Here is a 24,063-nt window from a genome sequence, read left to right as displayed (position 1 = left end):
GTGGGGGTGGTGTTGACAATGGGGGTGCATTTAACATTGTAAGCACCCATCAGGGTGATTGTACAATTACAAATCAAATCGCTTCACATGCCACTATATTGCATGCGATGCACCACGATGGAAATCGGGGGTGTGCAAGGTGTGCAATGATGGAACAGCATGCAAATCGGCCAGAAAAAGTGAAAAATCGGCCGAAAAATCGCATCCGATTTTTGCATGCGATTTGCTGCCGATTTCGTGGGCGCGTGATAATACACAAGTACCAAAATGTTTAATAGTTTTGTTTCCTTACATCAGCGGTTCCAACACTGGTCCTCAGGTACCCCCAACAAATAACATTTTCCAGGTCACCCGGCAGGTACACAGGTGCACTCATTACTCACTGATACAGTTTAAATGATCCACAGGTGGAGCTAATTATTTCACTTGCGGTTCTGTGTGGAGACCTGCAAAACATGTACCTGAGGACCAGGGTTGGGGAACCACTGCCCTACGTAATGGCAGTACCATTCTATGCTAATGAGATGAATGAGACTAGCATCCTCTTGCTAGAGTTCTTAAGGAAGGGAATGATAAAGGCAAATACAACAATTAGCGTTCTGGGTTGTTTTGTTTTTTTCTTGTTTTTTTAATATAGCAGCAATATAAACAAATCCTTATTTGATGTATGAAACACACTAATGTAGTTTAAAGACAGTTGTACCACATATATGACATGGAAGGAGTGATATACTGTAATACCCCTTTCAGACATAGCCTTTCAATGTGGGATATTGTCAAGGCTTGCAGCTCGACCTAGGTTTCAGCTATGACTGAACAGACATGACCCTGGTCACATGTCCTTGCTTCATAACCCTGCTCCGTGCAGTCTGAAAGGCATGACTCGGTTCACACCTAAAAGGAGGCGATTGGCAGGCACAGTAGCTCTAGGAGAGGATATTATCTGAAAAGAGATCTAGAACTCCTGCTAAAAGCTCATGTTTCAATTAAAATTATTAAGAGCCCATGCAGTAAACAAACCCATCTCTATAAAGACCGTTGGAACTTGTCTCTGACACATAGCATCCTACAGGAAACACAAGATTAGATAATTTTTTTTTGTTTTTAAACTATAATTTGAGGTCATACACCCTACATTATCTTCTTTTGTCAGATATTATCTCTGCAATAAGCTTTATGTAGCCTAAAATACATTATATATATATATATATATATATATATATATATATAAATAAATAAAAACAATACTCCAGGCTTACATGAGTATTACCTATTACATGTTACCTATATTAGGTTTAGATGTGCATTAAAGAAGCCTAAACTGGTCACACAGTCAAAATTGGTAGGATAATTGGCTCCTAATAAAATGAACCCTAGAATGAATACATTTGGTAGGGAATATAAATTGGAAGCTCCACTGGGGCAGGGACTGATGTGAAGGTTCAAATATTCTCTGTAAAGTGCTGCGGAATATGTGTGCGCTATATAAATAACTGGTAATAAATACGGTCACTGTATACTAAACTGGCCAGGCTTTACAGTGTGCACTCAGATGATTACACTAATCTACCAGATCACAACTACATAATCTGACAGAATTAATCTGAGCAGATACGTTGCAATCCAGTTGTTTAAACCTCTTAGGATGTCCTGATGGGCAGCCATAAAAAGCAGCATTCTGAAGGCAAAGTGGAATATGTGCTGTGATGTACAGACTCCAGAAAGGTGTCTCTTCTGGTAAATCAAACTAAACGGTTAGGAGAAAAGGGCAATAATAATGGTTCCTCTGACATCTAGTGGTGAATCTTTGCAATATGCACGGCTATGTATTTATAATTTTGAAACGAATACACTTCTTACAGACACCATTGGGTATATTATGTGAGGCGTTTTTCTCCCGTCTGTTATCAAGGATCATTTCCTAATAATTACAAACTAGAACTTTTATAATAAACACAAAGCAATGTCTCTGTCCTGTTATAATAACTCTGGTGAGACGCAGTTCTTCAGACATAGCATTTTTCATTTATAATAGATTTGTGTTTTACAAACCAGCAACATCCTGCTGCAACACATCACCTGCTTCACAATTTTACTGGGAAAAAAAACCCAAAACAAAAACAGTATAACAAAAATGTGAGCAAACTGCAAAAAATGATAATCACATCCCTGTTCATGGGTGGGAAAATCGAAGGAATGAGCAGGTGCTTTTCTTGGCATCTTCTCATGCAGTATATAGGGAACGGACATTTATCACACAGCTGGCACCATTAACAAAACTGTGAATAAAAGAGAAAATTAGAAAATTTATGTCATATTCGCTTACTTTGTGCTTCGGTGACGTCACTGGTCCCTAGAGCATTTTTTAGTTTAACACTACTGGCTTTTGGTTCAACCTACAAAATGGATTCCTCTTTGTACATAGGAAGATTATTATTTAGAACCGTCATTTGGCTCAACAATAAAATAGTGATACAATAAGAGGTACTTGTGTATTATCACGGTGCCCATCGCATCGCAGACCATAAGGCATGCGATGTCCCGCGATGTTCCCCAATGTCATACAATGTTAAAATTGTATGGCATTGTATATGGAATACAATGCTATGCGATTATAAATTGTATAAGCACCCTAATGGGTGCTTACAATGTTAAATGCACCCCCACGCCACCCCCAGTATGAACGTGAACCCGAATCGTGGCGAGCCCGCGAGGTGCCGCGGTACGCGTCCTCCAACCTTTTCATATCCCCACTATCCACGTCGGCGTGGAGTTGATTATATATAGTGTGGCGAGCGCAGCGAGCCACCAAGCTCGAAGAGTGGCGAGCCCCGCGAGGGGACGCGCATTACTTCACAGGTATATGTGTGCGCTCGCCACACTATATAAAATCAACTCCACGCCGACGTGGATAGTGGGGGGTATGAAAAGGTCAGAGGACGCGTACCGCTGCGCTCACCACGCTTCGGGTTCACGTTCATACTGGGGGGGGGGGGGGGGGTGTCGTGGGGGTGCATTTAACATTGTAAGCACCCATTAGGGTGCTTATACAATTTAACATTGTATAGGGGGCTTACATCGCATCGCATCGGGTGTATGGCATGCGATGCGATAAAAAAATTGTGGGACGTAATATCGGGGGCGCCGTGATAATACACAAGTACCCAATAAGATCTTAGTGATACAAACAGAGGCTTCTAGTGTGCAGGCCTTTGTTACCTTAGTAACCATACTAATGAAAGTATAGCTATTGGTTTCTGCGTGCATTAGTTTCTAAAAAAAAAAACCCTCCTCTTTTCAATTAATATAAATCCTAATTTAAAACACACCAAAGTTAAAAAAAAATACAGCAGACCAATAGTTTTATTATGAAGCAAAGTATAGAACAACTTTTCTCCTCACCTTCCAGCGATTTCCACATTCATTGCATACGACAAATGTGGTCATTGGTTCATCAGCGCTACGGATCTGCACCTAAACAGAAGCCACAGATTAAGATAGCGGTGTATGAAAGGCCTAATTCAAATGTGGTTGTTCTTCCGATTGCAGTTGTGATATTTTACCATACATAAATGCAACTATATGCCAATATAGGCAGTAGCTAACATGAGCAAAGGGACGCCTACTGCTGCCTCTTCATTTCCATCCGACAGCGTACAAATGCAGAAACATTGGTACTATTGTGGCAGATCAGGCTATTACACATAGGCCCTTATTCTGGTCGGTGCGGCCGGATCCGAATATGCGGCCAGCACCGTGCGTCCTAAACCCCGCCTTCCACACGGATCGCCAACTCCGTCCGTACGCGGTAAGAAGCTGTCCGACCGGACCGCACGTGTATTTCTCATGAATACACCCCCTCCATCTCAGGAAACCTCCCCCATCATTCGATGGTCGCAGAACATCGAATGCAGGGCCGAGTGGTCTGCCAGCTACCGCAACCTCAGACCACACGGGCATTTCTCCGTGCAAAAGCAGGGATCTGGGCGGGCAGCTGACATCCGGCAATGTCATATGTCCGCCCCCTACACGTGCGTCACGGCCGCATTACCATACGTACGCCCAGCGTTTTCATGGGAACGCCCATGAAACGCGGGGTGTAAACATATGGTAATGTGCCCAAACAGCCCTTCACACCCCTCTCCACCCCCTGTTCGTAGTGTACACATTTCATGCAGAATGTTGCCGTGCGTCCAGGTCGCACATGCGCAGAGATGCCTCTGCACATGCGCAGACACAAAACATCGGCGGCACGAACGCACGCGGATATTACCGCACCAACCAGAATAAGGGCCATAGTGTCATTTCACTATAAAACAAAGTGCTAGCACATTACCGCCATCCCCAATACAGTCCATCATCGCCGGTCACTACTTACACTGCGGTTGGCACATGACTGCAGTTTTTCTGCTCTCACACTGGCGGGGCTTATTAGCCCCAATAGCCGCTTTACAATCACATAGGAATTAGGCCCATAGTTAACATTGCTTGTATAAATTCTGCAAAAAAAAAGTGCATATGGACCATAGAAGTGCGTTCGTGCACCTGTAACCTGGGGTAGGTGTGAAGGTATATACATAGTGATACTAGTCCATATGTGAAATTAGGTAGAGTGTCTGCATGCTGATGGATCTATGCTGTGTAGTCATAAGCTAGAGAATCCACACATTGGGGTAGATGTATGAAGCCAGAGGAGAAGTGGCCCATGGCAACCAATCAGCTGCTCTGTATTTGATATTATGCAAATTATAGATGTTACTATATGGACTACATCTCCTTCACTTCTCCTCCCGTATCACTGCTTCATGCATATGCTCCTAAGTACCTGTGTATAAGTGCAGTTCTTCTTCTTGCATTTGCCACAGGAGAATAGGTCTGTTTCAGTTCCCCCTGTCTTTGCCATTTGATGTTCATGTATTGCAGCCTTGGTCATTGCTTTTCTTATCTCTTTCAGCTCATTACTGGCCATTTCCTTGGAAGGAAAGGAAAACTGTTTGATAACAGAACATATACAGTATGCAGACTGGTCACTGATTACATCTGTACACCCCATCACCTCGCAGCTCATCACTGCAATTTGCTCTGGAGTAATGGCTCCACATAGCACGTTCTTCCTTAGATCTGGATTCTTCGAGTCCTTTAGATTGGCAATACGACTCCGGATCCGATTCTTGTACTTCATGTCAGTGTTTTGCACACCATCAAATATTAGTGATGATAGTCAAGGGTCATTTAGAGAAGGCATTAGTGTGCTAACCTTGATCTATATCACAACCCCTTGAATCGAACATTAAAAAGGATATTTTCCTCAATCTGAGCAGCCAACATCTCGCAATCCGACCCTATCGCATTATAATCACCTGGAGAGGGATGAAAAACACAACTATGTCGTCATTTCATGTTTTACAGAATATCAATCTCTGCGGACATAGCAGATTAAGTAAATACAACTCTATTTCATCAGTGGTGACTACCAAAGGACACAACAAGCATTATCAATAAAGAACTGTAAAGTGAGGGTGTATATCCACGTGCAGTATTAATCTGTCTATAGTTTATCCCTAGTATTGATGCTCTATGTACCAAATCAGATTGCGGTATAAAGCATTGCTTTGGCTAGCTACTTACATTGCGTCCCGACCGTTGGAATCTTGGCCGTTTTTCGTTTGTTCCAACAGGAACTCGACAGCTGGTATTCAATGTACCGACTGTCGGAAAGTCCGCTAATCGGCAAAAACACCCGTTAATTTGACAATCCGCAGCCATTTCCGACAAATCAGATCCAAATTGTTTTAAAGTGGGATCTGTATTGTTGGAAACTGCCTTCTATGCGGTCTGTAATGGCATCATTGAATATGTGACAGCCTCTATTTCCCCCGGTGGAAATGGAGATCAGGATTGAATACCGCCTTAAATATTAGCACTGCATGCTTATTTTAGGGTAGTTATGAAAGGTCGTGAAAGGGCAATAAGCAACTTCTTTAAGAAAGCAGAGGTGCACCCACTCTGCTGCAAATTGTACGCAAGTGACACCCCATAACCAGAGCAGAGGAAGTTATAAATGCCATCCCTCTTTTAGTTAGCTCTGTGGAAGTAATCTATTTAGACATACGGGAGGAGATAAAAATTACATGGGGGGAAGTCTAAGTGGCAGAGGGGCACACAGCGAGATCTGAATGACATGGGAGACATGAGGCATATGAAGGTTTGTATGGGTCTGAATGGCATGTGGTGGGCATTTGGAGCAAGCGAGAGGCATGTATGTGCACTCAGGGATGAAAGGAAGTGGTAACAAATTCTAGAGCTGGCCATACACTAGAACTGGGGTAGCCAACCCTAGTCCTCGAGAGCTACCAACAGTGCATGTTTTGTAGGTCTCCTCACATAATCACAAGTGAAGTAATTAGCTCCATCTGTGTATCTTTTAAAATGTGTCAGTGATTAATGAGTGCAGTTCAGGTTGTCTGGAACTGTTGGTAGATCTTGAGGGCTAGGGTTGGCTACCACTGCACTAGAATGACCTGCATTCAACCTGATCGAATGCTGGTCATAAGAGCGATCGAACATGGATCTGCTTAAGACAGCAAGCAAAGCCGACAGATCACACACGCAGCACGTACGATCTGAGGATCGATCTCACAACTTGCAGGACCACACATCGTACCAATGTATACCTCACAATGTGCACACAATCGACTGCACGACCTGTCGAAATTGTGCAGATCGGCCAGATATCATTCTAGAACAGTGGTTCCCAACCCTGGTCCTCAAGTACCCCCAACAGTGCACATTTTCCAGGTCACCCAGCAGGTGCACAGATTATTCAGGCACATTTTAAAAGATCCACAGGTGGAGCTAATTATATCACTTGTGATTCTGTGTGGAGACCTGGAAAACATGCACTGTTGGGGGTACTTGAGGACCAGGGTTGGGAACCACTGTTCTAGTGTATGGCTAGCTTAAGGCAATGCTTTCTTTTATTCTTGTAATTAAAAGTGTGTGGTCATTGAAGTAGATGGAGCCGACCATCACTATATTAGACTTCTGAGGCCCAGATTAGAAAGAAAAATACCTTTCACACAGAATCAGGTCACCACTGCGGTTTCAATTCTACACAGAAATCCTCTCATAATATTCTGGACTTTCTCTTTAAGAGGAATATTTAGTAACTGTTCTTCATATTATCTATATTTATACCCTTCATCTATTTGTATTTAAACTAATCTGTACACTCGATACATACAGTCCATACCCAATCTTTATATACATGGAGAATGTATCAAGTCATACACACTTATACAAATTATTTCAGTCCCCTGATGGAATGGGAAGGAATTGAGGGACATACACAATGCTAGGGGTAAACAAAAATAAATAAATGGATAGGAAGTTCAGTGGTAAACCACCCATATAAATAAAATTAACATAATACATAATTACATGTACATATCAAAAACCTTCATTAGGCCCGTCTAAAAAGATCCATACACACTGGGCTTTTTTCGCCTGTTTTGGCAATTTTCCCCTGGTGTGTGGCTTTCCATAGCGTAATACCAGCAGACGGTCGGCAAGGTCAGCGATGATGCCTATAGACTGTAAGCTTGCAGCAGGGCCCTCCTACCTCCAAGTCTGTCTGTTACCCAGTTTGTTTGATCATGGTCTACAATTGTAAAGCACAACGGAATCTGCTGCGCTATATAAGAAACTGTAAATAACTAAATAAACTGATGCAGGAGCAAGCATCACCGCTCATCGCTGGCCCATACACACTGCGTGGCTTTGAGCTGAAAGCAGCTCAGACAAGTAAATTGTGCTGCTTTCAGTCTCCCAGTGAGTATGGGCCTTTAGAACTAACATCACAAAGCCACAGTAATTTAGAAGCATGAACCCAAGCAGCTACCATAAATAATCCAACAAGATAGCTATTGGTAAGATTAGGGTGGCCAATGCCGTGATCTTGATCAGAGAGATCCTGGGATTTGGCCCCCAAAACCCTGCCTGCAGAGGAGATTAGTGACTGACACTGGGGATATCCAGCAGCATTATATCACCTGCCGGCAGATTGTTTTGAAATTACGCCTTGTGGGAACGCCACTGATTGATCAGAAAGTACCTGTGAACTGGATCAGTATACCTTATGTTTTAAGCGGGTGGAATTCACCCTGGGACCACCAAAGCCATGGTGACCACCACCATCTAAAATTCTAAATAGACCTCCTATTCCCATGAGGATCCCTGTGAAGGGATAACCGCACACATACAAAATTACAAGTTATAGATCTCATACAGTGCGAAGACACTAACTCTACACCTATCTTGCCGAGATTTTATAAAAAAAAACTTTATTGCCATACCCCTGACGAAGTCCTGTGCGACGAAACGCGTTGGGTTTTATGAATAAAGGATCACATATCTTAATAGGAGCCTCCTTCTTATTTCAAAAACGGACAAATAACTGCTCTGTAGGAATTCTGATAAGAACACCAGCTGACTGGACTGATTGTGAATTGGCTAAGTGGTACTCACTTTAGCGCACTCCGATACCCCCCTTGTATTTTTGTACACCCCTGGCTCTCGCTAACAGGAGAACCTCATCGAAGGAGCAGCTGTCTCTCCAGTATTAGCGCACCATGGAGGAGATATATATATCTCTCTTTAGCCTTGTGCTTTCTCCAGCCACTGCCCTATTGCTCTGATTCTTCTTATACCCAATCTCTCTTGTTGCCTCCCCCTGTTAATATTGCTTAAATACACCCAACTTACTCAAGACATAAGTAAAACACTCATTCATTCATTTATTCCCATCATTTCCGTTCTTCACTTCTGCAATCTCCTGCTAGCTGCCTTCCTCACTCCCATCTGTAATTGCTCTAAACGCTGCAGCAAGAATAATCTTCCTCTTCCAACACTCCTATCATGCTGCCCACCTTCATTGAAAAGCCCTCACTAACAAATCTCCATTTAAGTATTTCAAGGCAATGTAAGTAACATTGCCTTGAAATACACTTCTACCTTTGCCACAGACCTGCGCCTTTTTACCCATGAGACCACTTCTGAATTCCGCCTACAAAAAAGGTCTTTCAAGTGGCTCCCAACCACTGGAACTCCCTCTCTCACATAAGCAGATTGTTCCCCCATCGTCCAATCTTTTAAACTCTCCTTCAAAACTAGAGTAACCTTTTCACTTTGCCCAATCCCTAATCTGAGAAACTCCCTCTGTAACACCCGCTTTCCACTTCCTGCTAGGATCTTTCATCTCAACTTCCCCTTTTCTCTAGGATGTAAGCACACTTTGGCGGGAACATCTTAACTTTCAGTTTCACACTATTTAGATGATGATCCCTTCAAATGTACAGCACTCTGCAATGTTGCTACTTTATAAAATGTGTGGTCCCGCTTGCCCGTACCCACCCCCATCAAAGTATAAGTTTTGTATATATGCATGGAACTACCTTCCAGAAGTCATTCCTATGGTACAGGGTGTGGGGCAGGTTAAAACAAGTGGAAGGTCGCAGATACCATTGATTGCCCCTACATGACTTGGATAGTCTCAATATTTCTTGTTTTTAATGGCTTACAAATGTTATATCTAGGAGATATCAAATAAAAATAGGTCTGGTCATACCATCCGTCTCTAGTGCTGCTTTCAGCATCTCTCTACACTTGGTGCGCACCGAATCCGATGTGACAGGAAGAGGCGGGAAACGAGTCATCTTTGGGGTCACAGGAGATTTGGGTGCATCATTCTTCTTGGTTGAACTGTACAGATGAAAAGCAAAAAATAAACAGGGTTGTACACATTGATATCACAAGCTCCTATCCGGAAACCCCCTTGCTACCTGCAGCAGAGAGGCTGCTGCCCCATTACTCAAAGCACTGGAGGCTCAATCAGACAATAGCGCTTTTAAAGAGCTACAGTCAGTTTGTAGCGCTCACATGAAGGAACAGGCTATGTCACAGTTCCGCACCTGGCTTCAGGTAACAGATGGGTTTCCCAGGGAAGGGTAAGGATTGGGCCCATAAGCCTTTGGATCAAATGATCACAAACGCTATCTGATCCCCATCCAACAACCCAGCATAATCCTTGCCTGCAGTCAGCACCAGGAGGCTGTGTCACCTGCTCACCTGGGCTCTTTGGAGGAGGTGGGCGAGGTTGAGTTTTGACACTTCTCTTTCCCCCGCTGTTCTGAGCTGTCTGCAGGAAAGACATGGAGAAGTCACACATCATGTGTAACCATGCCCCTCTTCTGTTAGGAATATGTTCTAGTGCAGACACTAATCTACATGACTGCATCAGATATGGATCCTGCCCTCTGATTTTTACATTGCTGCATAATATCCTCTTCAATGGTAGGTCTCAGACTGAAACTAATCCAATCACTATATGTGGAAAGCGAAGTTCTCAAAAGCAATGGATTATACTTCCGATAATTCCTTTTCTTCGGAATACTTCATGGCAGCCATTACAATGGGTTCATCCCTCTCTTCCTGCTTAATTAGACAGATTGTTTTTTTTCCCAGCATCCTGCCCCTCCTCTCCCTCCTTCTCTAAATAGTTTAGCTCCTCCTCATAGCCTTTAGTCTTTGAATGTCTCCGCCATGGATCCTAGGAAAAAACATACACAGGGAGGGCTAACATGGGCTGCCATGCAGTATTCCGAAGAAAAGGAATGATCGTAAGTATAATCCTTTGCTTTCTTCTTCCTACTTCATGGCAGCCATTACAATGGGATGTACCAAAGCAGTAGAGGGCAATACAATACCTCAAGCCATAGTTTGTCACAAATCTTCACTGCCAAACCGCCCCTCGGACACATCCAGATCATAGTGTTTGGAGAAGGTGTGCAGTGATGACCATGTGGCAGCTGGTGGGTGTTATCAAAAGATATAGAGAGGGCGCTCCGCAGTGAGCTGGTAGGCCAAGTAGCTGCTATTACAGAATACTGGGGGTAGTACTCCCCCAGTCAGGTATGTAAACAAGAAAAGAAGGATGTAACAGCGCTAATCACCAGATACTATTGATTAATACAATTTATTATTAACAGTAAAAATGATAGAGTAAAAATGTATATTCAATACATGAAATTTGAAAGTTAAAATGTCATGAATCACAAATTGATTGAGTATATTCACCCACTAGTTCCACTTATGACTGCGAATGTCCAATCCTATTGGGCACAATGGATTATTGATGTAGTCCTCATCCGGGTACCTCTGTTCCTGTTAGTGCCTCTTGGGGATAGCACACCCCTTTATTCCGTGTGTAGCCTCGGGGGTACAGTCTCAACCCTTTCCTCTGGAAAACTTCTGTGTGGAGGATTTCTGGCTGTGGAAGCGGCTGGTTCAAAGGATGGAAAACCCGGGAGGGTTTTTTTTATGTATCCCTACGTCATCTTGACATTTAAATATATCTACATCAGCCTACCTTGTGTTATGTTTAGACTGCAGTTTTTCTCTGTGTCCAAAAATCAAGAATGTCTAAAAGGAATCGCATGGGAATATTTATACTTAAAACAAAGTTCTTTTTTCAATAATATTGTAATGGGTTAACTTATGTTCCTACTATTACTAATAAATACCAACTTCTATTTTAGGATTTTAATGTGTTGATCTGATGAAGCTGTACAGGGAATAAACACAACTAAAATCAGGGGACTATAAAAAAAAGGAGGAAAAACATATGCCAGGGAGAAGTGCCACCTTTGGGACAGGGCATCTACTCCGCATGACCCCTGCGTTGGATACCTGGAGAAGAGAGCAAGCTTTTTGCTGACACCATAAGGTCCATCTCTGGCTAGCCAAATCAACGCACTATCAGGCGAAACACCAAATCTTCCAGCTCCCACTCCCCTGTTAGAACACACTTCCGACTCAGGAAATCTGCTACCTGATTGTCTTCTCCTGGCACATGGAGAGCGGATATTGATTGAAGATGCTTTTTAGCCCAGACCATAATACTTTGTACCTCCTCCAACAATGCTTTGTGTACCTCCTTGCCGATTGATATAGGAAACTGTAGGGTACTTATGTAATATCTGGGCGCCCGATTTTTCATTGTAAAGACCCGATTTTTAATTGTATAGTCACCCATGGGTGATTTCATACCCCCACTATCCAACTGCGCATGGAGTTGTTTTTATATAGTGTGGCGAGCGCAGCGAGCCACCGAGCCCGAAGCGTGGCGAGCCTCGCGAGGGGATGCAGAATACATGTAAAGTAATCCGCGTCCGCTCGCCACGCTTCGGGCTCGGTGGCTCGCCACACTATATAAAATCAACTCCATGCGTAGTTGGATAGTGGGGGGGGGGGTATGAAATCACCCATGGTTGACTATACAATTAAAAATCGGGTCTTTACAATGAAAAATCGCATCGCATGCCTGTAGTGGCATGCAATGAAAAAAATCGGGCGCCCAGATAATACATAAGTACCAACTGTAGTAACGTGGTCTGAGAAGATACGCAGATGAGACCCTACGATGTCTTTGTGGAAGAACTTTATTGCCAACCACACCGCCTTTAGCTCTCTGTGATTGGAAGATAATCCTGCTTCCTGAAGGGACCAGACACCTTGACAAGTCCTACCTAGACCATGTGCTTCCCAGCCTATGTTGCTTGCATCCGTAGTTATCACCTTCTATCGAGGACTCATAAGGGACTCAACACCAATCGACTGCTCTCCCACCAAACCAGGGACTGTTTTACGGACTTTGGAATCTTTATCTGACAATCCCAGGAAACCTGATTTTTGGAATACTTCAGCAGATACCATTGCAGAGATCCCATTCTCCACCTCGCCCAAGGGATGATATCTACTGTGGAAGCCATCATCCCCAGACTCCTTGCCACTCTAAAGGTGCCCATACACTAGTAAGATTTATCTTCAGATCTGGCTGGTTGGAACAAAAACATGGTTATGGATGAGTGACAGTTTGTCAGTTTTCCAGCATTTCCAAGCAAATGGCCAACTGTCGCTTGCTCTCATCCATAACCATGTTTTTGTTCCAACCAGACAGATCTGCAGATAAATCTGTGTGTGTATGGGCACCTTTAGTGATATCCGGATGTTTTCTCAAACTGACAGTATCAACTGCTGAATTTTCTCGCACCTTTTCTCGGCCAGTGACATTTCGAAGTCCACCTTATTTATAACTATTCCTAAAAACTGGATGTTCTGTAAGGGAATTAGTTGGCTATTTTCCCAATTGACTAGCCAACCGTGACCTTGTAAAAACTGAATGACAAAGTCTGCTGCGCCGATAGCTTTGTTCTGTGATCGTGCTGAAATTATATAATCGTTTAAATACGCCCATATCACAATCTTTTGTTCCTGAGACACTCGACCACAACCACAAGGACTTTGTAAAAACTCAAGGCGAAGATGTGAGACTGAATGGTAATGTCTTCTTCCTGCGCAAAACCTCAAATATCTGTCGTGTATAGCGATAGGAATGTGAAAATAGGCGTCCTTGAGGTCTATTGATACTTAATAGTCGTCTTTTCTTAGGCCCATCTGGATTGACTTGGTAGTCTCCATATGGAACTTTTTCTTTTTCATTTGGTTGTTTAGACCTCTTAAATGGCTCTGAATCCTCAAGAAACTTTGTTTATGACAAAGTGGGAGGGGGGTAAAAACCTAACCCCTTTTCTGCCTCTGGAACTTCTTTAACTGCACCCAAATCAAATGTCCCCTTCGAACTTAAATTTAGAGCTTCTTGCTCTACACTTGGAGGTGGAAGCTTCGAACTCAAAAATCTTCGCAATCTTGGCTTTGAAATTAATTCCAGACGATACCCCGTGGTGACTACTTCTAACACCCATTTGTCCTGAATGGTTTGCTCCCAAACTTGTGCAAACTTCAGCAGTCTTCCTGCCAGGGGGAACTGTTCCACGGGAAACACACTCTCACTGTTTCTGACCACCCCACTTGACGGACTGGCGAAAAAAAAAACGCCCTGGACGTACCAGACGCGTATCTCTCTCGAAAAGGCCTACCAGGCCTATAAGACCTCGCTTGCCTGAATGACTGTCTGGAAGAAAAACCAGAAAATCTTCCTCTTCTGTCTTGCGGCAACCTGACGATTTGCCCCCAGACATCCTTTGAATCATCTGATTCAATCTGCTCCCGAAAAGAAAGGCACCTTCATATGGAAGGGTAGCAAGTTTATTTTTAGAATGTGAATCTGCCAACCAAGACCTTAGCCACAAGGCGCTCCTTGCGACCACTCCTGATGTTACTAACTTAGCCGAAAAGACTAAAACATCCAGGGAGGCTTCACAAATATAGTCCATAGCCAACTGAACCTGACCTAAATTTTTGCTGATTTTCTCCCGAGATACTTTATCCTGCAGTGAGACACACCATATCTTAAGAGCTCTATCCAGTGAGGCTATGGCCACCCCTAATTTCATAGACATTGAATTAGAGATATGCAACCTTTTCAATGCACTCTCCATCTTCTTTCCTATCGCGTCTTTCAACGTAGCCCCATCCTCCAGGTGAATGGTCGTTCGTGTCGTAACCTCCATCACATCTGCATCAACCTTTGGGATGCTACACCACTTTAGAAACTCCTTGTCATCAACTGAGTACATACGGTCCATTCTTTTAAATGACCCTACCCTCTTATCTGCATTAAGCCATTCTTTAGACAGAATATCCGGTACTTATGTATTATCTGGGCTCTCATTTTAAATGCACCCCATTTTTTCATACCCCTACTATCCAACTACGCATGGAGTTGATTTTATATAGTGTGGCGAGCGCAGCGAGCCACTGTGCCCGAAGCGTGGCGAGCGCAGCGAGCCCCACGAGGGGATGCGGTCTCATAAGAAAAACGAGAGCCCAGATATTACATAAGTACCGAATATCCTTAACCACTTTGTGCACAGGAAAACATCTGCCTTTCCTGGACCTGTCCTCAAACAGGGAGTCATACTCCGACTTCACTGGCTGTTTACAGTTTCGTGTTCTACAGGGGTCCTTTAAAACCACTTCCACTAATTCCAGATTAAACAGCCGTTCGTCTTCAACCAGTTCACCAGATTCTGTACTAGAACCAAAGAAACCATCCTTATCAGAACCAACATCTCCAGACTCAAACTCCACATCACGATCCAGACTGATCTGAGACCTAGATCTCTTGCTACTTAGAAATGCCTCTTTGGACACAAAATTATTTTTTCATCCAACTCATAAGCTCAGGAAGTTGTGATGAAACACTAGGACCGGTTGCTACTTTCTTAGTACAATCCTGACCGTTTCTTCTCCCACAAACGTTTGTCACATGAAGGGCAACTTTTGGCAGCATGCTTTTTCTTACATATCTTCTTATTAGGTGCAGAAGGTACACTACAAAGAAAAAGAAAGACCTACTGACTAACTAGAAACAGAGAAAAGAATTATAATAAAAACCAGGCCTTACCTGGGCAGCGGTACATTTATCTTAGGAGAGGAATACTCCATGCTCAACCGATCTCGTGTAGCAGGTACCGCAAAGAAAACAGCAGCAGCGCCTCTTACACTGGCCAGGCCCTTAAATACAGGCACTTCCAGCCTTTGGAACGCAGCGGCCTGCCTTGGAATGCAGGCCGTGTGCTCCAACTGCGGCCACCGGAAGACGTCACAGCCCTGACACCCAGCAGCCACCCTGCAGCCCAGACGCTCCAGGCTGCACACACCACTGTGTGACTCGAACGGGGACTGGACTGCAATACCTAGTGCCCGGCGCTTAGCTGCACAGGAGACGGATCCTTAGAGCCAGCAGAGGGAGGCCAGTAGTCCACGCCGCTGGCCAGAGCCATAAAAAAAGGGGTAAGTCACCGCCAGCCCCACACTGCCTAGACCCAGCAGCATAACCAGCCTACTGAGGATAATAATAAAAAAAGTGACAAACCTAACTACCACTACTATACAGAGGAGACTGGAAAAAGACTAAAGGCTATGGGGAGGAGCTGAGCTATTTAGAGAAGGAGGAAGAGGAGGGGCAGGATCCTGGGAAAAAACTACCTGTGTAATTAGAGGGAAGAGAGGGATTAACCCATTGTAATGGCTGCCATGAAGTAGGAAGAAGAAAACACAATCTTTACAGGGAAGGAGTTTTCCCGTATGGAATGAAGATTCTCTATAGACAGACTAATCTTTGACTTATAAAACCAACTTTTCACCTTTACTTTGAAGGTGCTCTTCAAACCTTCTTTTTCAATAAGATGCTCTCCAATGTGAAGTGGTTCTAGTTCTGCATTTTTGGTACAAAAAACGGCCAATTCAATTGTTGGACTATCCGGCTTCCACTAGATGGGGCCCAACAGAGCAATTCAATTGTTGCTCTGTTTAGGTGTGCATGCAGTGGTGGGGGCACATTTCAATTAAAACCCTCCCGTGATGTGAGCGGACATGCAAAAACAACTGTTGGAGAGCTCCAACAGTGACATTAGACCGGTTTAGTCCATTTTTACATAGCTTAACTTGGTAGTAATGGACATGCGCATCCAACATGAGTGACAACTGAATAGCTCCAGCGGAAGCCCATTACATTTGGGCATCCACAAAATTGAATCAGCTCCATAGACCAATTACACTGCATGCCAGTTCTGACCAAAACTTGGGGGAAATGGTAAATTTTACATTATGGAGGTCATTCTGGTTTGATCGCTCCCCTGCGCATTTGCACAGGGAAGCGATGTTCTGCTACTATGTATGCGCATAAGCATTTATGCACATGTACAGACTCCATTTGCCAACAGACGCGGTGATTTGTATAGTCACTGGCCCATTCGCACGGAGCAGTGTGGGCAGGGAGCAGCGGGCACACCCCCGGAACGCGCAGCGTTTCATGTTTGTCCCCATAAAAACACTGGGTGTTCCCTTGGTAATTCGGCCATGACGCAGGTGCCAGGGGCGGGCAGCTGACGTAACCGGATATCAGCTACCCGCCCTCTTCCCGTACCAGGGCACCGCAAATCTGAGTCACCAAAGAGTGACTTAGATTTTCGAGCGCTTTAGAAGTCATTCGATAGTCGACAACCATCGAATGATTTATGCAAAACATCCATTCGCATGCATGTGGGGACATTCGCCATGCGAGGGGGGAGGGTGGACATTCATGCAGGCGGCATTTAGTTGGCTAACAAAGCTGCAAAATTTGCAGCTTTGCGAATCAACCAGAATGACCTCCTATGTGTAATCAGGAGTAGTGTGGGATAACCTCTGCTCTATATATCCTTTCCAGCAGTGTGTGCGTAGGGGATGCTCTGTGTACCAATGAACAATGTATGGGCATATAGGCCCTGATTTTAGTATGATCACGATCTTCTGTGTGTTCGCACGGGTGACCGATTCTGAAGCTCTGTGGATGTGCATATTCGCTTATGTGCCGGTGAAGGGCTTCTGTGCGGGCGCACTTCGGAGACTTGTATATGCAAAACATCCATTCGCAGTGCAATTAGTATATTTGCTGGGTGGCGGGGGCGGGCATTCGCACGCCCGGCAGGAGGTGTTACGAGGATCGCTAAGCAGTGAACTACCACTGCTTAGCGAGCCAACCAGAACCAGGCCCATAGTCTGAACCCTAATGGATTTGTACGTGGAGTTCTGCTCCAAATAACATAACCCGAAATTATATAAGTGGAACTCTACTGTACATATTCTGATCCCTGAGTGGTCTGTGGAAGGAGAGCTGGTCTAGAATATCCCTGAGGTTCATATGGAGGGGAGACTGCGCCGTCAACTCACCCAACAGCTTCTTCCAGGACTTGATTAGAGATTTTGACAGAGCGATGACCTCCTCATCATTGCTTTCCTTTCTCACTGCATTCACGGACATTCCTATCCGAGTGGACTAGCAAGAAACATGTGCTGTTACTAGGCCCTGACATCATACAATATAACCCCAATACACAACACCCATGTAGCCCCAATGTCACATCTAGAGGTCATTTACTAGGCTGTTACCATTCTCTCGTTACATGAACTGCATTAAAACAATTAGTGAATTCTATTCAATGTTCAGTAATTAATGCAACTGAAAATATTTCCAGCACAGAAAATTTTGTTTGTACCAAGTAAACAAAACAAAAAAAAACCAACAGGCTCTAGTACATAGCATCGCCAACATGCAGAAACAAATACATACTGGCCAGCATCTGTGAAAGGACAGTTGTATAGTGTATACATTTGCCATTCACGGGAGTAAGGCAAACACTACCTGCAGCAGGTCTAGAGTCACGGACATGTTCTTCAACTCCTTTAACAGATCTAGCGCCCCATCCTGCAAGAGAAATAGTGTAGTGAGGCCCACCGATATGGGACACCACTGTACAATGACAACAGTGGCAGACGATCAGCAACACAGGGGCTCATGCAAAGCTGGATTTTGCATTATAGACAAATAAAAAAAAAATGAAAAGTTGTATATTATATCTGGGAAATAGGCACAATTCCCTGTGTATTCCGAGCTGGATGTATCGCAAGATGTGCCCAGCTCAGTAACAGACGTAAACGCAGCAAGACTGGGGCCAGTTGCACTAAGCTTCAAAAGTGATAAATGGAGCGAGATAAACAACCAGCTCCTACCTGCCATGTCACAGGCTGTGTTTGAAAAATGATGTCAGACAAGAGCTGATTGGTTGGTTGTTTATCACTCTCCATTATATCACTTTTGAAGCTTAGTACATCTGGCCATATGCCTTTAAGAACACCGTAACATACATGATTTGTTTATGCCAGGACCAACAAAACAGAGATCAGCTTCCCCTTTGAAAATGGGAATGTTCTTAACTGCTGCAATCCAAATATCAAGTAAGTAATGTTAGTACATAACCCGAACTTCATATAAAAATAGCAGTCATGCTAATGATTGATCTGAGGGAGTGGTATAACATCAACCAGTATCAGCCACAGATCGTCATCAACAAAACAGTATATTTTTCCCAGGGGTCAACACCCACAAAAGATACTTCTAACAGAGATCCGTAACTATCTAGGTTAGTGAACTCGGTCCTCATTACCCCACACAGTGCATGTTTTGCTGGTAACCCAGCAGGTGCACAGGTGTACTAATTACTCACAGACATTTTATAAGGTCCGCAGGTGGAGTTAATTGTTTCACTTGTGATTCTGTGAGGAGACCTGCAAAACATGCACTGTGTGGGGTAATGAGGACCGAGTTCCCTGACCACTGATCTAGAGCTATCTACACACTCTACCATTACAGGGCATAAAAGACCATTTCTAACCATTTGTCCAGAATATCTGTCAGTTCTGCACCTGTGGCCAATCCTCAGGCCACAACCAGTGTCATTGGGTCCTGATACATGGACTGCCGCATAATGATTGTCGGACCCGAAGAAAAATTATTCAACTGAAAATGTAGTGTGAGCGGAATTCTGCCGATAGGTCATCTTTGTGAGCATTTGTATCAACAATGACTCATCTCTGCTGATTGTGTAGTACTATATGTATGCACAAAATTGGATGATCAACTCCAAACATTTGTCAAGTCTCCAGCACCGTTTAGCAAATCTGCAAGGATGTACCCAGCATTACAGTATCAGGCTGCACTTGCACAACGCTGTTACAACTCTCTAATGTAGGGAGTTGTAAGCATAAGACGCAATCTGCATACCTCCCAACTGTCCCGCTAACCGCGGTTACGTCACGGTTTTTGGGAATGTTCCCGCGTTCCGCCCGGGGCCGCCTTTGTCCCGGCCTGAAGAGAATAGACGCTGTGCGCGTGTGTCCCGCTCCTATAATACCAAAAGTTGGGAGGTATGCATCTGCATAGACACAGTCCTTTCTTTTGTGCAAATTCAACTAAAGGAAATGGTAATTTTAGAGAAATAAGCAAAGAAAAAAAAAAACAATGACGTCCAACTCTACATGAGTCCAACAAAATATTGTTACTTTTTAAAGTTACTAGACATAAAAATGTAGGGTGTGGAAACGTAACTTCAGGTTAATTTGCACAAGATACCTAACGCAGCATCCTATAGACAGGGGCGGCCAAACCTGTCCTCAATATCTACCAACAGTTCATGTTTTTCAAGCATCCTGTGGATCTATAATAGAATGAAGGCAGTAAGTTTGAGAAAGTTTGAGAATGTGACAGCTAGTAATGACTACAGCTGTGCACCAGCTAGGTGATTTGGAAAACGTGGACTGTTGGTAGATCTTGAGGACTGGTTTGGCCATCCCTGCTGTAGGACAGCTATGTGATCATTCAGCCCAATCACAAGAAAGTGATCTGACTGGGCAACTTCACTTGGAAGATGCTGGGATCAATGTATTTAAAAACAGCCTTCCTGATAGAGTCATTGCACCGGTTAAATTCAGGTGAATTAATCAAATTCAATCTTTGGAAATGATCCACTATACCATAGGTTCCCAAATGCGGTCCTCAAGGCACCCAACGGTCCAGCTATTAAGTATATCCATGCTTGGCCACAGGTGACTCAATTAGTAACTCAGTCCGTCTGATTTAATCATATGTGCTGAGCCATGGATATACCTAAAACCTTGACCGTTGGGGTGCCTTGAGGACCGTGTTTGGGAACCTCTGCACTATACAGAGAGCCATGGGAAATGCACACATTTTAAAAGTGATGGTCCTCTTCTCATCAAAGTGCAACAACTCTAAGGTTAAGTTGATCTATAGTTTGAGGTCTATCATAATATATCGGCGTCTTTTAGGTAAACTTTTTTCATTTTAAAATAAGCCATTAATTAAGTTCCAAATGGACATGACTTAATACTGTTTAAGGGGCTCTTGATAAAGTAAAGCATGCATTTTAGTTTTGGGGGACTTGTAAAAGGTTAGACCTGCAGTCACAGTAGGTTTGGGGTTATTGGATAGTCAAGTGTGTGTCTCTAGGTCCTACTACAGTAAATGGATCTCAAACTTGGTCCTCAGAACCCCACACAGGCCACGTTTTCCAGGTCACCCAGCAGGAGCGCTGTGGATCACCCCGCCTTTAAAACTGCAGATAAAACCAGGTTTGCTGCCTGGTCAAGGTGCGGTGTCAAAGCACCAAATCTAAAAACCCAGGTCGACCAACCAGGCAATTTGACCCGAGTTATAAGAAGGGTTAAATCCGGGTCACACAGTGTATAATTGGGGAGACCCAAGCTTATGCTGTGTACAAACGGGGGAGATATATTGCTCAGCCATATATTGCTGAGCAATATATGGCTGAGCAATATATTGCTCAGTTTCTACTTTACATCAGCGACCAGAGATGGTCGCTGATGAAAAAGAAACTGCCAGGGGGAGCCCGGCAGTGGTAATCAGCTGGTCGCAGGAGCATGTTCCTGCGATCACCACAGGGGCAAAAACGGGAGCGCGCACCCATTGAGGGCAATATGGTCGCTCAGCGACCATATTTCCTGCGATTTTGCACAAAATCGCCCCTGTGTGTACGCACCTTTAGAGTGAAAGTGACGGACCAGGGTCGGCCGGTTCAGGCCAGGGATCAGGGGCACTGCAATGTGAAAGCGGTACAACGGTCACATTTTAAAATTCCACAGGTGACCTGGAAAACATGACCTGTGCGGAGTCCTGAAGACTCAGTATGAGAACCTGTGGATTATGGGATCAGCAACCTATGGGATTCGAAAACTGGTGACACTACAAGTCCCAGCATACACTGCCTGCCAGTGTCTTTGAGAGAACATGTTAGGACCTGTAGTAACACAAAAGACAATGTTCTCCACTCCCCCGATTCTGGTGGCCCCATTAGATTTAGGCTGTCCCCCAGAGAGCACTGAGCCTCATTATATTAGGGTGCAAGTATAATGCTTTCGTTGATCGCTGTGCTGTACGTGGATCTTGACAGCCTGGGTGACATCCTATAAAGGTGGAAGGATTTAGGGGGTGAGAACTCGCCGTGCTTTTCTTGGCCACCATCTTATCCAGCTTCTTGGCGATCCGAATAACCTCCTCTCCCGTCGCCGCCATCTCTATAGCAGTCTCTATGGACTCTCTCGGGGTAAGGATGCGCCGAACCACGTCGGGCTCTCCCTGACACCCAGGCTGTCCGCACCCTTTCTCGGTTGCTGCTTTTGCTGCTGGAATCTGGATATATTTCACAGAACCCACAGTTTAAACAGTCCGGGGGGTCTTCTCGCCCGACACTCTCTGGAACCTGTAGTCCTCGTACAGCATTTCCCAATGTGTGCTTATGTGAATGCGCTTAATAAGGACTGCAACTCCCACAATTCTAAGCAACAGGAGTTACGTTACATCTAGCGCAAGGACTACTGGGTCTTGATGTTTAAGTTTGTTTCGCGACCCTTTGGGAAGTCAGTGCTGGACCATTTAGAACTACGCTTCCCAGTGTGCATCGCGACTCCGTGTATGTCTGTAATTGATGCTGTGGTGCAGACAGGTACGGAACGGTACTAACATGCCATGGCGACACTGCAGAGTATTGTAGCATCATGTTAAAGACTGCAGTGCAGAGGGATGGCCTATTGTTATGTTGTAAATTCTAGAATACTAAACTAGTGTATGATGTGTATTATTTAAATATTTAGTAAAACTGGGGACACACCGGCGATATGTACGCAACGATATGGACTATAGCGTTATTGATATTGCGTGCATATCATCCAATGTTTACAATAAAAAGTGTTAACGATGCGTGCACTGTGGCTCGCGGCAGATGACGGGCGCTCTGTCGTCTGTACATGCAGCTCAATCTGACAATTTTGTCAGTAGGGAAGCCAATTCCAGGGCAATTTTTTCAATCCTAGAAATCTCGGGATTGGCTTCCCTAAAACAAACCCACAACCGCCCACCCCGCACATTTACTCACATGGGACGGCGGTGTGGTAAAGTCAGGGTGGTAGGTAGGGCCGGCGGGGCTGGGAGGTGTCCCACTGCCTGGCATGCGCAGGCCAATAACAGGATTCGAAACTACAAATTTTGGGGTTCTGACAGGGACGCTACAGTGACGACGTAACTGCCGCCGTGAAACTACACAAGTACCGCGGATATTTTGCATATCTTTCACAGAGATGTTGGCACTCAAAGTTTTAAACACTGTGGACACTTCAACTCGTACACTTTGCATTTGATAGGATCGACCCTCCATATTGACTTGTTTCACTGTTTCAATTCAGAATATTGCAAGATGCAAAAAAGTACACACATTTTATTAGATTAGCAAGGATGTTCATATGAAGTGTAAAATGACTTTCCACATCATGTACTATTCTGTTCTGAAAGGGGGGGGGGGGGGGTTGCAGTATCCCCGGGGGGGGGGGGGGGGGGGGGGGGGGTTGCAGTATCCCAGGTTGTATTATGTAATTGCATTGAACTTCATAAAAATGAGTAAAATCCAGCAGATTATGATCAGCAGCTGTTGCCCACACACTTGTCCAATTTGGGCCGATTTCATGTGACATAGGTTAACAAGGACTCCGCAAAAGTGTACCTCTTCCCCTCGCATCTTGCTTTGATCACCATGCTTCGGACACACTATAAGAATCTTTAACCTGGGTGCCAGCGGCGTAACTATAGCACCGCAGCCCCCGCCACCGCAGGGGGGCGCTGTGCATGTGGGGGCGCCGGGGGCTGCGGTGCTAAAGTTACACCCCCCCCCCAATCCCCCACAGACTTACCTATCTCGCTGGTCCCGGCGGCTCCGTTCTTCTGCTGAGGACCACCACAAAATGGCCGCCCCCATTAAGCACACAGTTCTCTGAAACTGTCTGCTGTATGGGGGCGGCCATTTTGTGGTGGTCCTCAGCAGAAGAAGAACGGAGCCGCCGGGACCAGCGCGATAGGTAAGGCTGCAGGGGGGGGGCGGGGGTTTGCATGGGTGGCGGGGGATTGGGGGTGCTTGGCGGGGCGGCGGGGGGGGGGGCGCGCCCCCCCCCTAACGGCAGGGGGGCGCCCAAAACTTAGTTACGCCACTGCTGGGTGCACAATGGTAGATATATCTGCAGATCAATTGATCTGCAGATATATCTACAGAAGGATCGTGCAGCGTTTTCTATATTCACATTGCCTGATCTGTCAGAGCTGACATAACAAGTAGGCGGGCATATTTACATGCACCCGCC

At 44.7% G+C, this 24,063-nt stretch overlaps 1 protein-coding gene across 2 annotated transcripts; it reads right to left on the bottom strand.

Moving 5' to 3' along the window:
• Positions 1-563: 563 nt before the first annotated feature.
• Positions 564-22,147, bottom strand: TCEA2 (transcription elongation factor A2). 2 transcript variants are annotated; one of them, XM_083146719.1, is made up of 10 exons: positions 21,881-22,147; positions 18,206-18,268; positions 17,734-17,839; positions 10,126-10,195; positions 9,626-9,759; positions 5,304-5,360; positions 5,057-5,211; positions 4,826-4,972; positions 3,403-3,474; positions 570-2,279 (listed from the first exon to the last, which is right to left on the bottom strand). In XM_083146719.1, exons 1-10 carry the CDS (start codon positions 21,950-21,952, stop codon positions 2,271-2,273), a joined length of 885 nt encoding a protein of 294 aa, XP_083002845.1. In that variant the 5' UTR covers positions 21,953-22,147; the 3' UTR covers positions 570-2,270. The 2 variants fall into 2 exon arrangements, with proteins under 2 accessions (XP_083002846.1, XP_083002845.1); XM_083146720.1 differs by lacking the exon at positions 21,881-22,147 and having other exon boundaries at positions 564-2,279; positions 18,134-18,256.
• Between the last annotated feature and the right edge of the window lie 1,916 nt (positions 22,148-24,063).

This window comes from Crinia signifera, chromosome 6 (assembly GCF_055691185.1).
Source record: "Crinia signifera chromosome 6, ASM5569118v1, whole genome shotgun sequence".
NCBI classification, from domain to species: domain Eukaryota; kingdom Metazoa; phylum Chordata; class Amphibia; order Anura; family Myobatrachidae; genus Crinia; species Crinia signifera.
This window is presented reverse-complemented; position numbering and strand designations above follow the sequence as displayed.

What these genes read in the sequence shown, in the direction of transcription:
- TCEA2 (XM_083146719.1), bottom strand. Translation starts at nt 21,952, where the DNA reads ATGGCGGCGACGGGAGAGGAGGTTATTCGGATCGCCAAGAAGCTGGAT. An exon ending in TGACTCTAGACCTGCTGCAG is followed by an intron (nt 17,840 to 18,205) that starts GTAGTGTTTGCC and finishes GTTTCTTGCTAG; the next exon opens with TCCACTCGGATAGGAATGTC. An exon ending in AGAACTGCACTTATACACAG is followed by an intron (nt 3,475 to 4,825) that starts GTACTTAGGAGC and finishes GCTTCTGTTTAG; the next exon opens with GTGCAGATCCGTAGCGCTGA.